This window comes from Phasianus colchicus, chromosome 11 (genome assembly GCF_987193195.1).
Source record: "Phasianus colchicus chromosome 11, bPhaCol1.hap1.1, whole genome shotgun sequence".
NCBI classification, from domain to species: Eukaryota; Metazoa; Chordata; class Aves; order Galliformes; family Phasianidae; genus Phasianus; species Phasianus colchicus.
Genome location: NC_143446.1, coordinates 12696287 through 12718403, shown reverse-complemented (window position 1 = coordinate 12718403; position 22117 = coordinate 12696287). Strand labels below are relative to the sequence as shown.

Below are 22117 nucleotides of genomic sequence, written 5' to 3'. Positions count from 1 at the left end.
GCACCATATCTTTCTGCACACTAACTTCTCAATCTAAAAATATGCTAAGAAAAATGGAACAGTGCACTAAATGTCAGTTCACTGCTCCAGTATTAAAAGGTGACACACTGATGTTGCCTCCAAAGACCATAGGCAACTATCTCACTGCTACTAACCTCCCTGTAAATTGCAGAAGGAAAAATATTCTTGATGGAAGCACAGATTTAACACAGAAGTCACTGTATCTCCTACCGGATTCAAACTGCTTGCTCAGCATTAGCCAGACAAACTGCATCCTTAGAGTTACTAACAATTTACATCTCCTCCACAGCTTATCATTAGCATTTGGGAAATGTTCTTTGCACTTTGAAGTTGAAAACAGAACGTTACATAAAGGGAGAGCAAAAAGACAAGTAAAAAGGAAGCAATAAGTTCCTGCTTGAGCAGGCTGTGCTTTTATGAAAACAAGCTTTGCATTCTGCAAAGAGTCAGTCTGCCTGTGAAGTAAATCTACGGTTGGGTTTCTTGGTCTATCAGACAAATTCTAGCAGTTTCCAGTGGCTGAAGCCAGAGAAATTTAAAGGAGAGGCATTTAATAATGAAGGGAACTGATCACTGAGGTATCATTTGAAGGACTGCAGTGATTTTCCAGTTGAGGGGGGAGGACGGCTTTTGCTCAAGCCTTGAAGAAACATCAAACATATCTCAGACAATTAGTTCTATGAAATATCGCAGCCCTAAGTCGCAGTGAGAGCTGGACAAGATGACAGCAGCTGTTTCTGTTGATTTGAAACATGTAAGAACCCTTACAACTGCAAGATTCTGTGTTCAAAAGACCAGTGGTGAGAGCAACCTGCAGAACTGACCAGATGATAAACAAATAACTTCCAGACACCAATCCTCCCATTCACCATCTGCGAAAACACATTTCAGTTTCATTTCCCCCCCCCTCAGGTTCAGATTATATAGATGTTAATTTAAACACTTACAGCACAACTCATTCACAGACCTGGGCAAACACTGCCATACTGTGCATGTGATTATATGTGATGGTTGTGATGGTTGTTTCCCCCTCCCTCTGCTGCAACATGCTTCAGTGTAAAATCCCCACCAGCACAGCTGGAAGACACACACACATGCTGCAGTGAAGCTGTAATGCAGTTTTACAGTTCCCCACTTACCAGTGTAGTTTACAGAATAGCTGTTTGGATCCAAGAACTTTTTTACCAGTTCACAGTTAGACAGTATGTGATGGGAAGTAATCACATCGAGATAGGCCTGGAGTCCTTTCTGTCTTTCTGCTATGAATTCACGCTCCATGTTTCCAATCAATTTTTTTGGAGGAAGAGGTAGACTTAGAGATGAGATCTTAAACAGAGAAGAAAAGTTACTAACGGTGCTCTCAAAGTGCCTCAGGGATGTAAACTAACAACACAAAGTAAGACTCCTAGCAGTGAGCTGACTACTAGATAATTCTTTCCACACTGTAAATATGTAAGCTCCTATGTTTTGTTTCAAAGTACTGTTATCAGGGAGAGGCAGTCAGACAATAGCTTGCATCCCAGTGTGAAGAGCTTCATAAATGGAACAACACTGAAAATGCAAGATCAATTTTTGCTGGTGAGTCATGCATTTAAGATCACAGCACAGAGCTTTCAGACTCTAAATGGCTACATTTCAGCCAAATGCTATTATACACCTTTGTGCACACACCTTATCATTTTCTCCTGGCAAGATTTATGTTTTCTTATTTAAAGAAGTGCAGATTAACAACTTTCCTCTTGCCTCTACTGCTTTTATGGGTAATTTAAAGCCCTTATTGTCAGTATATCAAATCTGTAATTTCAGATACAGTGCAACTTTTCCAAAGTTGCCCAAAGCATTATGTGGGTGAGATCAAAAGGATCATCTTTAGAAAACAAATGCAGGCTGCACACTGTTTATATTTAATTACGTCACACGAGTAGCCACAATCAATGTTTAACACTGCTAACACACAACTGTCCTGCAGATCTAAGCACCTGCCCGGGGTAGAATCTCCACAGGAGTTATCTTTAAGAAACGTGCATCACAGCAATCAATTACATTCAGTGCAATAACCCCCACTTCCAAAGCAAACAAGTCACCCAGAGGAGGGCGGGGGGGGGCTTGAACAATCCTCATTTTAACCAGTGGAGAGAGGAAGGATCAGTTCAACCAACTGTGGCAGAGGCAGCAATCTCTTTCCTTTTTTCTTCCTCCTTTTGAACCCACGAGTTGCTTCCCCCCATCAAACCCTGGTACTGCCTCTGGCTCTGACTGCAAACCACAGGCTGAAAAAGAACAACAACTATGTCTATACTGCAGATGTTAACCCAAATCATCCTGTCCACTGAGCTTTCATTAGAGTTTTTTTTACACACCCTTGGGGAAAGCAAAAAAGCATCTGGGAATAAACCCCAGAGCAACAACGCATCACTTACAACCTGCAATTCACCAAATCAGCTCTAACACCACAGGCATGCAAGGCCCGCATTTGGCAGACCACTCCTTCAATTCAGCAAAGCTTCTAAGTAGAAACTAAATGCATTTCTGACATTACTCACTTGAAAAGCACGTCCAGTCATAATCACCTTTATCTGACAGCTAGCTACCATCAGAGAGAAAAGGACTTGAGTTCACATGTTTTCAAACTACCACTCCTTTCCCCCCCTCCAATAAACCACACATCTGCTATTTTTTCAGCAGAAAGCAGAGTTCACCCCCAGGTTTTTGTAGTTATCTCCAAGACCCAGAGCACGGTGAGAACACCACCACAGCCCCCACCTCACTGAGGTCCTGACCTTCCCAGCACACAGTGGCTCTGGATGGGTTGTACCACAGCAGAACCAGGAACTTTTCTTATCTTCAAGTCACAGCTTGCTCAAAAGCTGCAATAAAATGCTTCACGAAAGCCAGACATCTTTGTCATAAATCCTGTACCCAGCATTCACTTAATATTTTTTTTACTGTTTTTGGAGTCTGGAGGTTTTTGTTTCTTTTCTTGTTGTTTTAATCAATCTCAACATGCACAAGATGAGGGTTTACACTGTTTATAAACAAATCATGGGACCTGAGGATTGTGATGAAATACTATTGCTTACAGTTCTGGATGGAAAGAACTGAGGAATGCTGAATGTCTTAATGGATCAGAAAACTTCAGTGCCAGCACCTCAGAGCAATTTATGCAATTTATAAAAAAGCTTAAGAACAGAACAGTGGGGGAAAACTGCAATTAAACATGCTTCTCATCACCTATTGTCTGTCGTCTCCCAACCCTGTCTGAAGGAGCACTGGTGGTTGTCAGAAGCAGAGCTGTGCAACCTTGGTAAAGGCTCTAAATTCACCTCTGCTGGGCTGAAGAATGACACCTCAGGCAGTGGCTCTATAGCAGCCAGAACAGGCATTTCTCCAAGCAGAGATGCATCTTTGCTTTCCAGACTATAAAAGCAGAAAAATGCAGGAGCTGGAGATTGAGGGAGCGTGCAGTAGTTTTCACTGAAGGAGATGAAGAGCTAATGAAGATGAGCTATTAATTTAGCTGCCCTCTACATATCATTATATCTAACTTAGAGAGGAATGTCCTGATGATTCATTTTGATCTTTTCTAATCATCCAAGGAGCTGATGTACCTTGTAGCTGCAGACTCCTTCCTTCATTTCAAATTCTTCCTTGGCCATACCGCAAGTTCTACCAAATACTTCCCAGAGCCCTTCACTTTTATCATTCACCTCTGCCTCAGATGCAAAGGCCTCTTTTTTTACTACATCATATGTAAGCTATTTACCTTTGCTTATCACACCTTCCACCTAAATTTGAAGTCAAATGTCCAATGCTTTTTCCAACAGACCTGGCTCATGTGAAAGTTAAACAAGAAGGTAACAAAGCTCTGTAATGCCTTAACATTCTGTTCCCCACAGTTAAGAGGAACTTGTTGTATTAGATTAAAAAAAGAACTCTCTATTTTCTCCCCAAAGCCTTCTCAAAATTGATTCTCTGAGATATCTCCACCAAAACTTGGCAGTGGTGAAGACTCCAATGAGCACTGTATGCTCACTGTGCTGAGCAGCACCACTTCGTTTCCTTGTGCTCCCGTGGGTGCTTATCTAATCTTCACTCTTGGATTCCTTTGGAGCAGAAGACACCTCTGTCCTGCATTTATTCAGCACATCACACAGGTTTCTAGATCATGACAAAAGTTACAGTATGCTGCTGTATATTCAGTAAAATAATTACACAACTCAACCACATTGCATCTACTGAGTTACAACCAATTAGCCCCAACATCTACCTTCTAATCTGCTTCAAATGATTCCCATCCTATCAGAATATACAACTCAACACTCCAACATGTTTTTGCTCAAGGAGGCTCATCTAGCTGCTGATCTGATTTGGCGGGGGGTGAGGAGGGGAGCAGAAGCTGTATTCAACTCCTGATGATGGGGGGCAATTAGTCACACAAATCCACCCTCAAATCACAGTGTCACTTTTTATTTTGCTCGCCTAGTCCTATGGAAATCCCAAGTGACAAGTTCCACTCCTGTAGATGCCAGCTCACCCCCCTTCTCCCAAACACACTCATGTCCCCTGCTTTTTCCCACACCAACTAAAAAGAAATAATTGTCCTAAAAAGCAAAAGGAAACACACAGTAAGTCCAGTGTTTAACTAAGGAACACTTCCCAGAGATACAGAAATCCATCACATGATAAGCAGCATCTGGAAGTGCTTTTAGACCAATATAAATAATGAGACACATAGCACTTCAGTGCTGAGTTTATAAGGTTGGTATGTGCCTTGGCTTTCCTCAAATCAAAGGAGGAACAAATAATAACACACCAAACCGGAACAAGCTGCAGTACTGAAGGGACAGATTCACTATCTGCCAGTCTCCACCATTTCTATGTAAATCGATGCTATTGATGCTGAAATTATAATTTTACAAGAGAAAAACTGAGAGTGAAAAGCATACATTCGAGTTACACTTGAAAGCAGTTCACAGCTATGCAAATTTCTATTTTTTTCTTTACTGTAGCATACAAAAACAACACAAGCCATGTCATATATATATCATTTCAACTGACATTTTATATTCATGTATCAGGGTAAAAGTTACCTGCAAGCTATTATTAAGCAAGTCGAAGTCACTGTATCGCCTCACAATCTGCAAGATAGAAAGATGAGTTGAGGAAACACATCACTTTTCTCATTACTGTTTTACCCTTCTTCCACCCATCAGAGAGAAGCATTTTCCATTTGTAACTCTCTTCATCTTTTAGCCATTTTTGTACAAATGTAAATGGATTTATGACGTGCTGCCAGAGCACAGAAAAGAGTTTTCAATGACATCCTGACCAGAATAGAAATGCAGGTCTCAATATTATTCCAAACAGCTTTCCCAAAAATATTTGTCAGCGGCTGCCTGCAAACAGTGCACTTCTGCTGTATTAGAACTATATTAGAAGCAATAACTTTTCATGACCACCTTCATCTCTACTTCTAGGTTTTATTGGCTGTGTGTTAGCATGGCTGTGATTTTAGTACTGAGGAAGGCAAACTGGCATTTGAATTAAAAATGACATGCGTGCCAGTGTACAGTAATCACACCATGACAGAGACTTTTCCTGTTTTCCCGAGACATTCACATCAGCAGAGCCTTCTGCAGCTGGCAATAACACTTTCTCAGCTTTTGACCATTCAAATACTTCATGTTCTCAATTTAAATCACTATTTCCCTCTCCAGTTCACATTTCAGAAGCTAGAAAGAGCTTCAAATTCTTCCTGAGAGGCATCATGGTTCAGGAACCGGAGTTTAAGAAATTACCTGCCAACTGTTTTCCGCTGAAACTCCTCTCTGAACACGGATTATATATTCCTAGTGAAAGAAAAAACTTATTAGGAATAAGAACTAATGAGCTGAACAACGTTATTAGATTCGGCTCCAAGTATGACCACATCCCAGTTAGAAAACACTCAGAAGCAGAAAATTCAGATCCAGATTTTAAGCTTCAAGGTGAAGACCCATGGCCAGCTGCTCCCCCTCTGCTGTGCAGAGGTCCAAGAGCTTGCAGAATTAAGTACCCAACACTGTCCCTCACTTAAGGAAAGAGAATTCTCAACAACAAGAAATCCAGCTTCTGGTCCTGGAGAATTACTGTCTCAACCACCACAGGACCCACTGCCATCCCATCAGCTGCCCAGCTTCTCATTAGTTCAGCATGAAAAAGGTTACCACAAAAGTCTGTGAAACTCGAACACACCAGTTTCTCAAGACGGCAATTCTTCATTTCTAGGGCAAACTTAATGCTACTTATTTATACATTAAATATGCACATATAGCCAATCTCGTTTGGATTTTAAAGACTGATCATCCTCCCACCTCAATTACATTCATAAAGCACAACTCTCTGCCTTTGTGCCAAGCGGTGTGTGAGCACCCTGCCAGCCACTGCCTGCAGCACACACACATCAGATGCTGAACCATTTGCTATTCAGGTTCCATGACTTCACTCACCCCACTACAAACTTTCAAACACCCTTCATGCGAGCACTGAGTGATCTTCCAACTTCAGTTTTGCAAAAACAGAAAGGCAGAGCAGAGCATTATGCACTACAGTTTCTTCAGATATTAAAATTAATGATGCATTCCAAATTACCATGAACAAGCAGTGAAGAAATAAGGAAAAAAAAACAAAGGCACTTCCACCACCTTGAGTTTTTATGCCCAACTTGTCCAATATGTAACAATAACTGCAGCTACACGTCTGGCCTGTACCTGCATACTGAACACATCACTCCATCAGGAGCTTGATCCAGGCAGTGTTACGCATTCAGCTTTGCAGTTAACAACTCAAGAGGGGCATTTATGAGTAACCTCTTTCAGATACAATGAAATGTCTTCTGTTTTTGGAAGCTGCCTCTAAGACCACACAGAACTAATTCTTCTCTTCTAAATGAAACCAAGGTAAAGGCTTGAGTACTGACCAACAAAAATGTACCAGAGAATCCCAACAGTGGGGAACACATCAGCCTCAACTAATCCAGGATTTATTTACTGGAATTTTCTTCCAAAGCACAGTGCTGCTCAGGCAAGAATGCTATTTATTTCATTTTCTCAAACTTATTTAAAATCCCCTTTATCAGCAACAGCTATCAAATATCAGTTGCAATTTTGAGCCACATATCCTGAGAACAAATCCAAGACCAGTAAGCGTGAAAATCAAAGCCATGTAAAATGCTCAGTATTCCAGCAGCTGAGACAGAAGTGACAGAAATGGAGGTGGGCACTCAGTGCCCCCGGAGGTGTTTGAGAACCATGGAGATGTGGCACTGAGGGATGCAGTTATGGGCACGGCGGGGCTGGGCTGGAACTAAATGATCCCAGATGTCTTCTCCAACTTTAACGAGTCTATGAAATCCAGGATGTCACAAACCAAAGCATGCAACTTTGATACTAGAATTAAAGTGCCCACATTCAGCAAGTCACACTTATCTGCTCCCCGTATTCTCTCCTATTACCCATTTGACATTGCCTTTATTTTCCTGCAAAACAGGAAGCACAAACCTTCACAAGTGGTAACAAAACCCCACAGAGTCGATTCCAACCCAACCAGCAGAATCACATTTGGAAATTCTGTGACATGTGGACATGTGGAAAGGGACACATGGAAACCAAGATCCACAACTGAAGTTAACTTTCCCCGACTTTCCCTATTTTGTGGCTGTTACTGCATTTTGGGAAGTAGGAAGAGACTGTTTCACTCGCTGCCAAAAAACGCAGCAACTGCTTATTCAGCAAGTCTCGAAGGAACATTGGCTATTTCTCCAGAAAAACCCACATCAGGGATGATTCACCACGCTCAGTCATTCATCTCTTCTAGTATTTTGAAAGAAGCAAAATCATTGCCCAATCCCTCGTTACCCAGCAATTAACCTTCCCTGCTGCACTCCACGAGGCGCTCTCAGGACAGCAGAGCACACCATTCATTCACTGACTGTCAGAGCATCCTGTGCACAGTGCTGCTCTGATCAATACCACAGTCATCTCTGCTGCACAGCACAGTGATAAACAGCTCTCATTTCCTTCCCTGCACTCAGATCTCATTTTCACAGGAAGATTGTATTACAAAAACATCATGGGGACACAACTATTTTTTCCATGGTGTTCTCCCATCCAGTTCTGCTTGGGTGCCCTAAAGCATTAGCAGAGTACCTCGTTTACGTTGTACAACAAGAGAGCATCACTCTGTAGAAGTGGCTGTTAGCTGTGTACTGAGAAGGCAGGTCCCAGCATGCTCCTCCATCAGTGCTGAAGGCAATGAAGAACTGGCACTCAGCACCACTTGGCCAACACAACCAATGACAACACCTGAATGGTCTTCTGTCTTGTGCTGATGTGACCAAAAGTCAAAGAATAGCTACAGTAGAGAAGCCATAATAAGAAGGACAGCCCCACTGCCAGTACTGCCCCAGTTAGCCATGCCCAGCAGAGCGGCACGCTGAGTTCAGAGAAGTTGCCTCAGTGCGGTGATGAGCTTGCTGTGGGATCCCAACCAGCACTGCCAATGGATGTGTCCATAGAGCCAAAAAAGAGCTTCCAGCTCTGCAAGGAAAATGCCTCAGCACACAAAAGGTGTCAAATTCTACTCAGGAAAAAGAATGATTTCCAACAATTTTAGACTGAGGTGGTCTGATGTCAGTGGGTCAGAGACTGTGCCCAGAGGAAAAAATGCAAGCGTAACCAGACAGACACACTGACTGGCTGCATCATATAGAATAGATAAACCTGATAGACCAGGTTTCGGAAAAGGCTACCAACTATCTAAGCTCAATCCTGCTGAACATGTTGGGTATTTAAAACCGGGCTCAGCAAGGCCTAATTTAGCTGCACTTTCCCTCGAGTCACGCAGAAATTCCCACGATGTCTTCACTCCTACGTGAGCAGCTCAACATTTTTTCCAGGACTCAGTTTACCAAAGGACTTCACAAAGACTGCCAGATGGCACAGACTGGCTCTTGGAACAAGACACAAAACCCCACACAACAGCAATGACCAGCAGCCAACACATGGGTCCAACACAGACCTTCTCCTCTAATCCCAAGCCATTCAGTCAGGTCTGAATGTCCACTGCTTTCCTCAGCACTGCTGAGCCAGTTCCTGCCACCAGCTCAGTCTGCCAGCAGCAGTTCTGTACACATATTTACACACACACTTAAAGATGCCAAGCAAAGCACTTTTACCTATAGGATCATTTCCTGCTGCTCCGCTAGACAAGAAAGAGGAAAACAGTGCAGGGAGAAGGGAAAGCTGTGTGACCCCAACATGTCAAAATGTTTAACACTGTTGTTTATCATCTTTCCTAGTTCATAAACGGAAAGCAAATGGAAGAGAAGGCTTTTGTAGAGATGAAATCAGAAAAAACAAATAGTGCAATGAGAGGTTCATATCATTAAAAGCAGAACATCCCTGGCCAATACTGGGTAATATGGTCTGTTTTCCCACAAAAATCATCTCCAAATTTCTGGCTCAGGACAGTCAGCCTATTTCACAGATTTCTGCTCTACATCTTGTAATCCAACAGGCTTGAAAAGCCAACCACTATAAGGATCCAGCTCACCTTCAGATCACATCAACTGCAAGTTTGAAAGGGCTTTATTTTATAAGCATTAAAGAGAGGAAAGCCTAATGAAGCATGAATGCAATCCCTGCGTAAGTAGGCTGCGCTGAAACTATTTCTAATAAGAAGATCTTTTAAATGTTTACTCAGAAAGTCTCCCATGTGAAAAGCAGCAACCAAATGAGGCAAACTGCTCAGCTCAGCACTCCCTGCAGGGCAGAGTCCTCCTTCAGCACAGCACACACTGCACCAAGCCCCACTGATGCTGCAGCAGCGGTGCTTACCTGCACTGCACGTGTCTGGGGACGTCACACAGTTCCACGATGGCTGTGTGGCTTTGTGGCAGCATGAGCTGCTCAGCAAGGACAGCAATGAAGTAGGACGACTACGGGGAAAAATAGGACACGCATTTACACATCATGAAATGTACTGAGCATGAAAAGCTCTGGGGAGCAACAAGAGAAACAAGGGCAGCCAATGCGCTGCAGTGCCACGGCCTTTGTCAGAAAGGGAAATGCGCTGTACTGCTTGGGAAGACTCAGCACTCAACAAAGATTATGCTGCAGGATCTCTAAGGAGGCAATATTCTGCCTGCAGCCCATGCAGATGCCATCCTCACTCAGCACGTTCACTACTGGAAACCATAAGGTTGGAATACTCTAAATAATCTGCGATGAAACCGCTCTCATTTTCAAGAACAGGTCAACCTCACCACATGCTATGGAGGATCTGTGTGTCCCAACACCCAGTGAGCGAGCTCTAAGAGCTCCTTGTCCAAAGCCATCTCTAAAGGTAATTTGATGAAATTGTTTTTCAAAGCAAAGGCAAACATGTAGAGATTGAACTCCTTGTAAAGCAGATGGGCAAAGTCCTCTGCAAGCTTTTAAAATAATGCTAGAGTTCCAGAAATAGAGGGCACCATTGTTTGCTGCGTGGGAAAAAAAAAAAAAGAAATAATACAGGAAAAACATAAATGCTTTCTGAAGCATCAACAGTCATCTTCACTTGTGGAGAATGAAAAATTCTGGGAGTGTGTTACAAGAGGGATTCATTTCAGCCCGTTGCTTCCAAGTGCTGTTCAGACAGCGATGGACTGGAGCAAAATTAGCTGTCTGGCTACTTCAACCTCAATGTGAAAAGGAATGAAAAAGGAAAATTGCTTTGAAGAATGAAGGGGTGTTTAGGAGTTGTGGTTTTACTACTTTGAAGTGCTCTGAAATGTGTACGTACGGATGTGGCATACAGCCAGGTGATTGTGGAAGCATGCAGCTGCCTACCGAAGCTTACTGATAAAGCCACCTTTAAATGGGGAGCACACAGAACTGCAACACGAAGCAATTCCAGTAGCGAAAGTGTATTAAAGCTTTGGTGCTGGAAGTGTCTCCCTGTTGTCAGCGTGCATTTGGCATCAGGAGGAGACACTTGCAAATAGTTCCATACAGTGGATGTCATCTCACTCCCACTGAAGGCAAGGAGTGCTGCAGCGACAAAACTTCATTTCCTGCATAATGGCTGTACGTGGCCCTGCCAGGAGCACAAACCCAGCCTGCAGCAGGTGCCCCACAGCCACTCACGTCTCAGTGCCACTCAGTAACATAGAAAAGGAGCTGTTTCCACCTTCAGCCATCCCTGAAGGAAACACACAGAATGACAGACGCCGCTGACGATGTCCTTGCTGCCGCGCAGAAGCAGGGAGAATACAGCCCAGCTCAGATGTACCAACACGAGGAAGAACTTCCAGCTCTTTTCACTTGGAAAAGAACAGAGTGCTCGTGAGTAAACCACAGCATTCTGCAGCTGCTTTCCTCAAGTTCTAAAAACAACAGAGGGGATTGCCATGCTTTTACTGAGCAGAAAGCACAAACCCTCGAAAGAACATTTCAGCTCCAAGCTCTGTCCCTGCTGTTTCTGGACAGTTCAGGTACTATGCAGTAGTTTCAAGTTTTGCTTTCAGTTTTATTTTTCAGCTTCATCTTCATCCCCAGGAAAGAGAAACTCAGTGCCTGCCAAGCACAGCCCTTGACTCAATGCCTTTCAGTTTATATTCACTCACTCTGTTGTATCAAACCTAAACTAACAGAAGCTGCTCAGAACAATAGAGAAGCGAGCTATTCAGTTGACACACACTTTGGTCTTCTGCTGGGTGTCTCATGTGTCGACAGAGCCCTTCCTGAAATTCCCCACCTTTTCCTTCACTGGTTGCTCAGAACACAGGCTATTTTCAACACCTAGCAGATGAAGGCTTAGTTTTATAGATGTTCTTAGGGAGATAAAGAATGAAATAGACCTACATCTTGCTAGGAAATCACTTGAAGGTGGGATGGGGGACAAAACCAAAGAGTTAACGGCAACTTATTTCCTTCCAACTATAACATAACAGTCCTGATGTCCTGCAGAAACATTTCTACTATACCAAACCTGCTAGATATTTCTTAGAGAGGATTCATTTATGCACCTCTTCAAGCACAAGGATCTATTGGTGGAATTATTTATACCAGGCAAGACCAAATAAGAGACAGCATTAGCAGCAATAATCACTCAGGTACCGGTGACACAAGCTGAAGTGTCCAAAGTGACAAAACACTCAACTGCCATCAAATACGAACATAGGGCTCCGTTACAGCTTCCTGCATTTGGTTATCCTGCACTGCTGTTCTACAAACCATCTGTGCTACAGACACTTCAAACCATCTTTCAACTATCAACAAGGCTTCTGCAGTAAAACAAACAATTACTAATAGATGTATCTTAGAGACAGACTTTAAACCAAAAGGCACAGTGCTTCAGCGTTCTGTTATTAACAGAAGATCAGAACTACTCAGCTGAGGCTTCTTTCTGAACATCCATTAGTAACAGAGTACAGAGATGGAAGGTGGGGAGCTAACATTTACCATCAACCTCACCCAGCCAAGGCAAGAAGCACACTGGATTGAAAGCCTCCCAAATACTCATTCTAAAAGGATTTTGTGTTGTTTTTTTTCCCTTAATCAGACTGACACAAGCTGAAGGAACACAACAAGCTGCTACCATCACTTGCACTTGCAAAGAAGCGCAACAAGCCATAATAAAAATGAGTTAACAATGAAACTGATCCGGGCTGCTAACAGGCAACGCTGGAAGTCACACAACTTCTGCAGGTCCTGGTGCAGACACCCCTTAGTTACCAGAACAGACAGAAGCACGGGGCCTGCCGGAATACAAACCTGGTCAGCCTCATTTACAGCAGGAGCTGCAAGAGGGGAGAGCCACGGCCTGCCAGGTTCACCACACCTACAAGAGAAGACTTTGAAGAGAAGTCACATATGAACAGAGGGAGCCTGGAGCATGAGTTAATGTCAGCTCTTCACGAATAAGAAGAAGAGTAACACGCGGTGTAACACACGCTGTAACACACGCCGTAACGCCGCAGAAGCGCAGCCTGCCTGGCTCAGCCCTGCCCGTGCACAGCACGCTGCCTGCCGGCCTGCCGCTGCCGCAGGGCCCAGCATCGCTGCTCCGACGCAGCCAGGAGCGGCAGCCGGCTCTCCGCTTCTCCGCTCGCCCCCTAACAGCGCAGCTCTCCGAGCGCAAAACAACCGCGGGCAGCAGATAACGAGACGCGGGTCGTCGGTGTTCAGGCAGCGCCGCGCTCGCGAAGGCGGCCTGCAGGCAGCCGGGCCGGCCGCGTGACGCCGCTCCGGGCGGCTCCGGCACCGCCGGCACGGGGAGCGCGACGGCACCGCGCCGACACCCGACAGGGCGCGACACATCGCGGCGCCGCTTCGCCTCGGCCACCGAAACGAGGCGGCCGGGACCCGTCGCCGCTCCCGAGAAAAGCGGAGAGCGCGGGCGGCGCGAGGCCTCCCTCCGGGCGGACGAAGGTCGGGGCGCCGCCGAGCCCCAGCGGCGGCCGCGCCGGGTCGGAGCGCGGCGGCGGGCAGCGGAGCGCGGAGCGGCACCGAGCCGCCGGCACGCGGGGCCGGGCGGAGGCGGCACGGCGCTGCCGCGGCCCTCCGCGCCCCACCTCGCGGCACCTCCGGCGGGACGCCGCGCCCCGCATCGCTCCGCCGCGGCCGGACCCCGCCGCTCCCCCCGGCCCCGCTCCCCTCCTCACCCGGGCTCCCCTCATCGCCGCCCCCCCAGCCCAGCGCCGCGGCCCGGCCCGCCGCCCTCACCGTGTGCGAGTGCAGGCTCTGGCTCGCTTCGATCTGCGCCGTCAGCGGCACCGTGTCGTCCAGCAGCACCTTGCCGGCCGGCGGCTTCTCCATGAACGCCATGCCGCGGAAGAGCGACGGGAGCCCGGCGCCGCCGACCCGCTCCTCCCCGGCCGGCTCCCGGCGCGACCGCCGCTGTCAACACGGCAGCGCCGCGCCGCCCCGCGCCGCCCCGCCGGGCCTTAGCGCCGCCGCCCGCCCTGCGCCGCGACCGCCCGCCCGCCAGGGGGCGCCGTGCCGCCCCGACGGCCTCACGCAGGGCGCGGCCCTCAGGGGCGCCCGCGCCGCTCGGGCCTCGCGCGGTAGAAGCGCGGCTGTGGCGAGTTCATCGCCGGGGCCGAAATGCGGAACGCAGCCGCAGCTCGCGATGCGGGGCCCCGCCCTACCGCCGGCACAGGGTGGGATGCGGGCAGCTCCCTGCTTCTTTCTGGCTCTTGGTGGTGAAACCACCAGGAAAAGTTCAGCTAGGATTCAACATCTTCCCCTCACTCATCTAAAATCTGTACAACTGTTTTGTTGGGTTTTTCCCCCCATAGAAATCAGTTAAATTTCCTTACAGCGGTACTGAGACCCTACTTGGGAACCACAGAATGGCCAGGGTTGGAAGGGACCTCAAGGATCACGAATCTCCAACCCCCTGCCACATGCAGGGCCATCACCCTCCACATTTAACAGTAGACCAGCTGCCCAGGGCCCCATCCAATCTGGCCTTGAACACCTCCAAGAACAGGGCACCCACAGCCTCTCTGGGTGGCTGTTCCAGCACCTCACCACTCTCTCTGTAAAGAACTTCCCCCTGACGTCCAACCTAAATCTCCCCTCCCTCAACTTAAAACCATTTCCCCTCATCCTGCAGTTACCAACCCTTTCAAAGAGTTGATTCCCCTCCTGTTTGGAGGCTCCCTTTAGGTACTGAAAGGCTGCAATGAGGTCACCCCGCAGCCGCCTTTTCTCCAGGCTGAACAAGCCCAGCTCCCTCAGCCTGTCTTTACAGGGGAGGTGCTCCAGCCCCCTGATCATCTTCGTGGCCTTCTCTGGACCTCTCCAACAGCTCTCTGTCTTTCTTGTATTTGGAGCCCCAGACCTGGATGCAGTGCTCTGGATGGGGCCTCACGAGGCAGAGTAGAGAGGGACAGTTACCTCCTTGTCTCTGCTGGCCACCCCTCTTCTGATGAACCCAGGATACCATTTGCTTTTCGAGCTGGAAAGTCCAAGATCCCTATGTTTCAGTGACTCCCATAGAGAGCTGTGTGCAGGAACAAGGCTCACTGAGATGCACCTGCCATCCCTTACACAGCCTGGCTGCAGCTTCATGCTGACAGCAGAGCAGCTGAGCAGCACAACAGCTCCTCTGCAAACTGCTCCTGCTGCTCCACTCAGCTTCGGTTCATTGTGTTAGCAGGCACAAACCTAACATTGCACCCAGAGGGTCGGTGCTACAAGGAAGGATTGAGAAGACTCACTGCTGCACTGCACCTGGATAGCTTAGCTATTTTACTGGTACTTTCATTGCACTGTTTGAAGACAAACCTTCTCTCCATAGCGTAGCAATTGGACAGATCAATACAAGGAGAAAGGCATTATAGCAAAGGCATGATGACAAAAAGATCAGCATAACAGAAAGGTGCTATAAAGGAAGGGAAGAAGACTGCTCACCAGTTATCAGAAGATTGCAGATTCACAGAAGGAAACTTCACCAAGGAAGGATCTCCGGAAAGAGACCCTTCCCCACTGGCAATCAGCCCTTCAATGAGGTCTACATCTGAACTGCCTTCACCTGTGCTCCCGAGGCTGAGTGGGTCCTTTCCCAGGTGCTCAATCAGGCCAGGACTCAGCAGTTACCACGCACATAGCAAACAACTTCTGAGGTTATCTGCATCAGTGCAGAATGCATTTCTGCTGCAGAGGAGATGGGAGGATAGCATATGTTTGGCCATAAAATTATGGGTCAGCCATTGAAAAGAGCCTGAGCTTTCAGTAGGTGTTCCCCATTATTCCTGGTGAAATATGGCAAGAGCCGCACCTACAAGCTTTATCAGAAAGCATATATTGCTTGTATAAAGGCTGACTACAGCTTCTATGTAGAAGTTAGAATAGTGCAGAAGAGCACACCGCAGCAACATCAGCTAGAGCTACAGTGCAGATTACCTGAAGAAATCTTGCAGTATGTGAGTGTCAGCACTTCCACTGGTGAAATTACTTGTGAAATGCACAGCACCATCCTTTCTCACACGCTTGTTAGCAATATAACTACTTTATAAACAGCAAAAATGTTCTGACTGAACTTAACTAGTGTAACCTGCAGATTGGCTGAAAGGAGCAGCCTCACTCCAAGCCCTGTGGCACGGCAGATGTTTGTCTAAAAGGGCCACGTCTGTCAGATGTGAGTGCCCAATTCTAGAACTGCACAGAAAAATAAAAAGGTTTAAGTTTCTTGATGCAGTTACTCTCAGGACTGTGTTTGTTTGCTGCCAATGAAAGATCCTAAAGGTTTTTTTCTTGCAAGTTTAGATGGAACGTGACAAAGGCAGTCAAAACCAAGCATACGCTTCTGTCTTTACTGTGAAGAAACACAAGATCAACAGCTCGAACTTGCTGGCACCATGACTTTCACCATCCCTTCCATAACAGTCTTTCCACTTTCTCTGACTTTACACGATACTGAGATGCGTGCAATGGAGCTCCTCAGTCGTTTCACTTCTGCTGCAGCTATCACTTCTTCTCCAGTATACAGAGGAGCTGGAAATCGAATCTCCTGAGAAAGAAACACACAGCCCTGACCGGGCATTTTAGTACCCAGAACTGCAGAAATAAGTCCATTGATCAAAACTCCGTGTACAACAGTTCTACCAAATTTAGTTTTCTTGGCAAAATCTTCACTTAAATGCAAAGGATTTGTGTCACCTGTTAAATGAGAAAAAGTAAGAACATCATTCTGTGTAAAAACTCTGGTAAGTTCAGCTTTGTCTCCAACTTTTATATGTAAATTCTGATGTAATGGACATCCAAACAACAGGTTGGTAACCACTAGCTTTGTCGAAGCTCTGTGTTGGAAATCCCCTCTAGAAATTCCACACCTGAAGAGCAGCAACATTTCAAGGACCTTCTGACAGTCCAACCAGACACACTCAGTCCAAGACCAGCTCCCTGCTGTTCCCAGCTAACGCAAGAAGAAATGGAGATGTCTTGTTTTGGGGGAAGAAAAAAAGAAAACAAGAAGCATTAAAAAAAAATCATCAAATGCACCTAGAGTTGAAAATATTTAATCCTCCCATTTATGTAGAAGATTTTAAAGTAAGAGCTATGACTAAGCAGAAATTTGTTTAGCATGGCTTCACAGACAAAGAATTCATGGAAGTCATTTTATTAAGCAGCATCCTCAGGGGGAAAAGACAAAAACTCTGGAGGTACACGTTTATGCATCCATTTCTACGTGAGGTCATTACTGACTAGAAAGGGAAGAAATGGGAAGAAAGGAGCCAGACAAACACACAGCACAGCAGTGATGCTGGGGAGGCCCCCTCCTACCTGCAGCACCCGGAAGGCACAGCGCCTGTTCTGGTAGAAGCCCTGCAGGGTCAGAGCGCTCCACAGCTTGACGAGGCCACTGAATAAAAATAAGACAAAATACATTAATTTTTTTTTTTCCCCCTCTTTTCCTGCAGCATAAATGTTTTTAAAATATGTTACACAAAGAGTAAGGAAGCAGACTTTGACAACCTGTAACCAGTGAGTTCTGGTAGCAGCTCTGTGTGATGAAGGGCTGTTATAAGGGCTGTACCCTTGTCCTTGGCACAGGGCAGATGCTAATGGTGACGTGTTATGTTACTGGTTCTGTTCTTAAGTTCTTCCTGTGCCTTTCAGCACCATTTCCCCCACAGCACCTGCAGCTGTCTCCAACATTTAAACCTGACCTCAGTTCTCACAGGAAGAGATTTAAAACCACACCTTCCAGCAGGGCTTTGCTCCTTCTGGACCCTTCTGTTCTACAGCAGGAACGAGGTACGGATGCACACGGGTTACAAAACCTTAGGGACTTTTTATTTTGCAGAACTGCTAAGAGATGGATGGGGCCCTGAAAGGCCGTCCGGCCCCACTTCCCTGCGATGCACAGGGACACCCACAGCCCCATCAGGTGCTCACAGCCCGTCCAGCCTCACCTTGGCTGTCTGCAGCAATCCAGCACCTCTCTGGGCAGCCTGCGCCTCACCAGTGCAAGAGCAGTTTATAGCCGGCCAGCTCTCCTCTCTTTAGCTCGAAACCATTTCCCCCCGTCCTGCCACAACAGGCTCAGTCTCCTTTCTCACAGCCCTCCACGCACACAGCCGAACCCAGCCTTAATTCCTCACAGCCCGCTCCTCGATGGAGCTTTTCGCTCGCGCGCCTTACCCGCTAATCACTCTCAGGACGGCACAGAGACTTTTCTCCTCGTACGCCAAGACGTCGACAGGCAGAGCGGCCCCAACCTGCACGCAGAGACGCCGTGAGGCGCAGCCCGGCTCCGCGCGGCTCGGCGCGATCCGCCCGCCTTACCTCTCCGTGCAGCTCCCGCAGCGCCGCCACCACCAGCTGCTTCAGCTGCGGGGCGCCGGGCCGCGCCGCGCCGTCGGGCAGCTCCCTGCGGGGAAACGGAGCGGAGTCGGGACGCGGCGGGGAACGGGGCGGGGGGGGGGTGGGGAGCGGGGTCTTACGCACAGGCGGACCCGCAGGTAGCAGTGCTGCGCCGCGCTCACCAGCACCCGCCGCTCGTAGGCGGCCGCGGGCGGCTCCGTTCGCTCCATGCGCCCGGCGGAGGCCGCCCCTTCCTACGGCGGCTCGGCGGGGCCGCGGCGGGGCGGGGCTGCGGGCGCCGCGTGGGACCGAACTGCGGGGTGGAGGCGGGCACGGCGATCCGAGAAGATCGAAGCGCCGGTTAAAAGCTTAGTGAACAGCTGGATGGTTTGTTAATAAGTTTGTGGCCGTAAACGGGACCACCGCGATCCCTTCGCAGAGCCGCGCGCGTGGTGCTACGTCGTAACACGCGTAGCGATCCTAGAAGCTGCACGAACAGGCAGACGTTAAGAGATGCGCCCCAGCGATGCGGGAAGGAGCCGCCGCTGGCTGGGTGTGTTTGAGTCCTGGCTGTGGGTGACACGCGGGCACGAAGCCCTGGGATCGCGTGGAAAAGAGGCAGAAAGGAGGGAAGGGCCTTCGCTCTGCAAATAAACCAAAACTTTAATAATTTAAAAAGCACCCAAGATGAAACAGCCTGAGTTTAGGAACCGGATGGATTCTTACTTCTCCTAAAATTGCACCTCTCCGGGAATTAACCTGAGCCAGCACGGCAGCACCGCAGCGACCTAACAGCCATCCAGTGCAGCCTGGGTTAGGGCCCAGCTCACAGGAAAGCATTTCCCATCTCCCTAACCGCTCTCTGACCGCGCTGTGCAAAGCAACTCCGAGGTTCTGGGCAGCTTCCCCTATTTGACATTTGGATTTTGTCCCCTTGGGAGCCACCCTTCCATCCCATTCACTGACAGCCCACCTGTGTCAGGCAGGGCTCCTGTGCTGCAGGCAGCAGCCTGCTCTCACCTTCCTCCTGCTGATGCAGACACAGCATGTTTATGTCAGCTAAAGCCTTCAGTGCTTTAAAGGAGATATTCATAAGAAAACAGAAACACCTCCCCTGTAAGCATTCAGCAGAGCTCATTTCCAACCACGTCAAAAGATTCCAGTCTCCCAAGCAGTCTGTTGGATTCCTAACAGACACCTTTCCTGGACTACTCTCCCACCTAATTTAAAAACTGATTGTAAAATAGTAAATGCTTTAAACAAAGCTTAAGCAAAAGCAGATGTGAAATAATCTTCTTCCAACATTCAACATGTACCAAACATTTTCTCATCAAATTATTAGTAAGGTTAAAAAAGGCAGCTTGCCACACAGCAAGCACTAAGTGAGAACTCAAGGAATACTGTGCTCCTTCAAGGGACAGAGAAACAGCACAGAGCCCAAATAATCTTCCTACAGTTATTTGGCAAACATGCCTGAGCTGCCAGTTTTATTTGGAGCAATAACATCCATAGAAATTTCTATTACTTTTTAAAGATGACAGCAAAATTTTATCACTGGAGAGCAAAACGTGGTGGTCAGATCATGTACAAATATGTTCTAGTTATTGCAGTAGGGTGAGTGCTGTTCTCCATAAGCCCTGATAACAGGAGAAGGAACTCAGGCACTCCAGGGAAATCTGGTTAGCTGCTGTAAATCCCACTCTGCTGTACTCGCTGTGGGGGGGCCGTGTCAGCTGCAGCAAACAATAAAAAGCACACACAGACTGTACCAGGAAGGCTGGACACAACATGTCAGTTTATTAACCAAAAGTGAAGCCGAACCCCAGAGTGGTTTAACTTTTTAAAACCATATGTTTATATGGCAGATACTTTTTTTTCCCCCACATTAACACTGTACTGCAAGAATCAAATTTTGCAGCTGTTCACCCTTTGAGAATCAAATACTAAGTGTAAAATGAATAAGGGTCCCTCGAATCAATTAAAAACATATTTAACTCAAAAGAACAGACCAATTTTAAGAACTGTCTTATGAAATTCTCCCAAGTGAAAGACTTTCAAAGCACTTGGAGCCTTGAGGTAGCAACTTTATGCAGAATTTAATTCCCCTCCTGCCCCACAAAGCAGAGGAAAATTAGTAACGCATTATTAGCTCCAGCCAGCTAAGCGGAGTTGAGTGTTCTCTTATGAGGTTAGCAACTTTCTCTTCCACCTTGGAACAGCAGTGTAGTGCTGCAGACATCAGGAGAAAATCCACAAGGAAGGCCTCTTGAAATAAAATATCTGGTTTCAAGGAAGTGAAATGATCAGCAATAACTGTAACAACAGAAATTATCTGGAGTGAAAAGAAACACAAAGTGTTTGTATTTTGGCAAGACTAGTTTACAAATACACATCAAGAACAAGAGTCCATTTTCAGCGAATGGAAAAGAAAGATTGGAAGTGACATTCAAAGGGATTTCTTTTTTGCCCTCTGTGCAAAACTGCACATTGTTTTGCTTCTCTTTTTTTTTCCTTTTTTTTTTTTTTTTTAGAAGAGAGCACTTTTGCCCTCCCATTTTTAAACATTGTGAAACGTGTGCAGTGACATTAAATAGAAATGGAAATGCCAGGATATTCAGCCACTGAAAGCTCCTCTCACTGCCTTCACAACAATCACAAGCAGGGAATCATGAACTTTGTTTCCCTCCAAGTCTCAAAGCCACTGTCCTTTTTACCCACTTTGCTGCTGAGTTCTTTGATTAAAAACTAGACCTCTCTCCACTGTTAATTTCAGGGTGTCCACAGCAGATTTACTGTTCACTGAGCTGTAACAACAGCAACAAAAACAGCTGTGTGCATTCTCCTCATTTGTGAGGAGCAGTCATAGTGAAAAGGAATAAGCTGAGATGCAATAATGTAGGCAGATCTTTGCAACCAGGCACTTCACTCCCCAGTCACACTATCATTGCTAGCATGTTTTCTGACTTTGCTCACTGCTGGTGCTGTTTGGCTAGCCAGGTACCTGGCAACATCCAGCATCTCACTAAAACTTTGGACACTGCCTTCATGCTTCAGGATCACACCAAACATGATGGTAAAACCAAACTAATCATGCACACTGCAAACTACAACACTGTGCATGGACAAGCCTTCTTACAGACTCACTCTCCTTCAGTTCAAGGATTTGAGCCAGGTTGCCTCTTTACACTACAGAAAAAGGTCACAGATCCTGGATGCAGAATGGTATTGACCAATTTGCTTTTGCTTCAGAGAGTCTAGAGAAAGATAGAACTTCAAATTCTTGTTCTTGGATCCCAATCTACTGATTTTCTGTTCTCATCCTCTCCTGTGACTTCTAGAAGCCATGAAATCCTCCCTTCCAGACAGAACTAACTTACAACAAATCTAACATCAATCTGGGCATTTTGTTATGTTTCAAAACAATTGCCAATGTTTGCATATGCTGAGGAATAAAATCTTGTCCTGCAGAGAACCAAGGGCTGTAGGAAACAGAATCCATCTGTGAGACAGCTCAAGCTTCTAGGCCCCTCTGAATAGAGGATATTCTGCCTGGGAGCAACAAAGGCCCAGCTGACAATTATTCACAGCAAGTTTCTCTTTAGTTCACATGACAGCTTAGGCAGCACTTAACTCATACTGGTTTGCAGACCAGTTTATGTCTGGGTTGCAGGACAGTCTAAGTTGGCTTCTGTCTTGGAACCCAAAGCATCTTGAACTTTAATATCTAGGATTGTTTTCATTTTTTTGTTTGTTCTTTAAAA

General features: G+C 46.7%; 3 protein-coding genes across 13 annotated transcripts in view; all 3 read right to left on the bottom strand.

Moving 5' to 3' along the window:
• PXK (PX domain containing serine/threonine kinase like) overlaps nt 1-13990 on the bottom strand; it is a 31045-nt gene extending 17055 nt beyond the window's left edge. For 7 of the 10 annotated variants that reach the window (XM_031606511.2, XM_031606455.2, XM_031606518.2 and 4 more), the window contains exons 1-4: nt 13767-13990; nt 5820-5870; nt 5112-5159; nt 1161-1347 (exon numbers count right to left, since the gene is read on the bottom strand). In XM_031606511.2, coding sequence (XP_031462371.1) covers nt 1161-1347; nt 5112-5159; nt 5820-5870; nt 13767-13868 — 388 coding nt within the window. In that variant the 5' untranslated portion in view covers nt 13869-13990. Of the gene's footprint in view, nt 1-1160; nt 1348-5111; nt 5160-5819; nt 5871-12815; nt 12881-13766 lie in introns of those variants that run through there. The other 3 variants (XM_090148320.1, XM_090148321.1, XM_090148325.1) reach the window with 2 other exon arrangements.
• Nucleotides 13991-16349: 2359 nt separating this feature from the next.
• On the bottom strand, nt 16350-16899 carry HTD2 (hydroxyacyl-thioester dehydratase type 2). Its single transcript, XM_090148310.1, has one exon. The coding sequence runs from the start codon at nt 16897-16899 to the stop codon at nt 16384-16386; it is 516 nt and encodes a 171-aa protein (XP_090004436.1). The 3' UTR covers nt 16350-16383.
• On the bottom strand, nt 16855-18619 carry RPP14 (ribonuclease P/MRP subunit p14). Of its 2 annotated transcripts, XM_031606574.2 has the most exons (5): nt 18501-18619; nt 18339-18423; nt 18195-18271; nt 17334-17412; nt 16855-16990 (listed from the first exon to the last, which is right to left on the bottom strand). In XM_031606574.2, the coding sequence occupies exons 1-5, from the start codon at nt 18584-18586 to the stop codon at nt 16934-16936; spliced, it is 384 nt and encodes a 127-aa protein (XP_031462434.1). In that variant the 5' UTR covers nt 18587-18619; the 3' UTR covers nt 16855-16933. The 2 variants fall into 2 exon arrangements, with proteins under 2 accessions (XP_031462434.1, XP_090004437.1); XM_090148311.1 differs by lacking the exon at nt 16855-16990 and having other exon boundaries at nt 16998-17412.
• Nucleotides 18620-22117: the final 3498 nt, after the last annotated feature.

Bases quoted from the DNA above. Each gene is read 5' to 3' on its own strand.
- HTD2 (XM_090148310.1), bottom strand. From the start codon at position 16,899: ATGTTGCTGCTCTTCAGGTGTGGAATTTCTAGAGGGGATTTCCAACAC.
- RPP14 (XM_090148311.1), bottom strand. From the start codon at position 18,586: ATGGAGCGAACGGAGCCGCCCGCGGCCGCCTACGAGCGGCGGGTGCTG. The intron at 18,424-18,500 runs GTGCGTAAGACC...GTTTCCCCGCAG, and splicing joins TGCTACCTGCGGGTCCGCCT to GGAGCTGCCCGACGGCGCGG. The intron at 18,272-18,338 runs GTAAGGCGGGCG...CTCTGCGTGCAG, and splicing joins TGCGGGAGCTGCACGGAGAG to GTTGGGGCCGCTCTGCCTGT.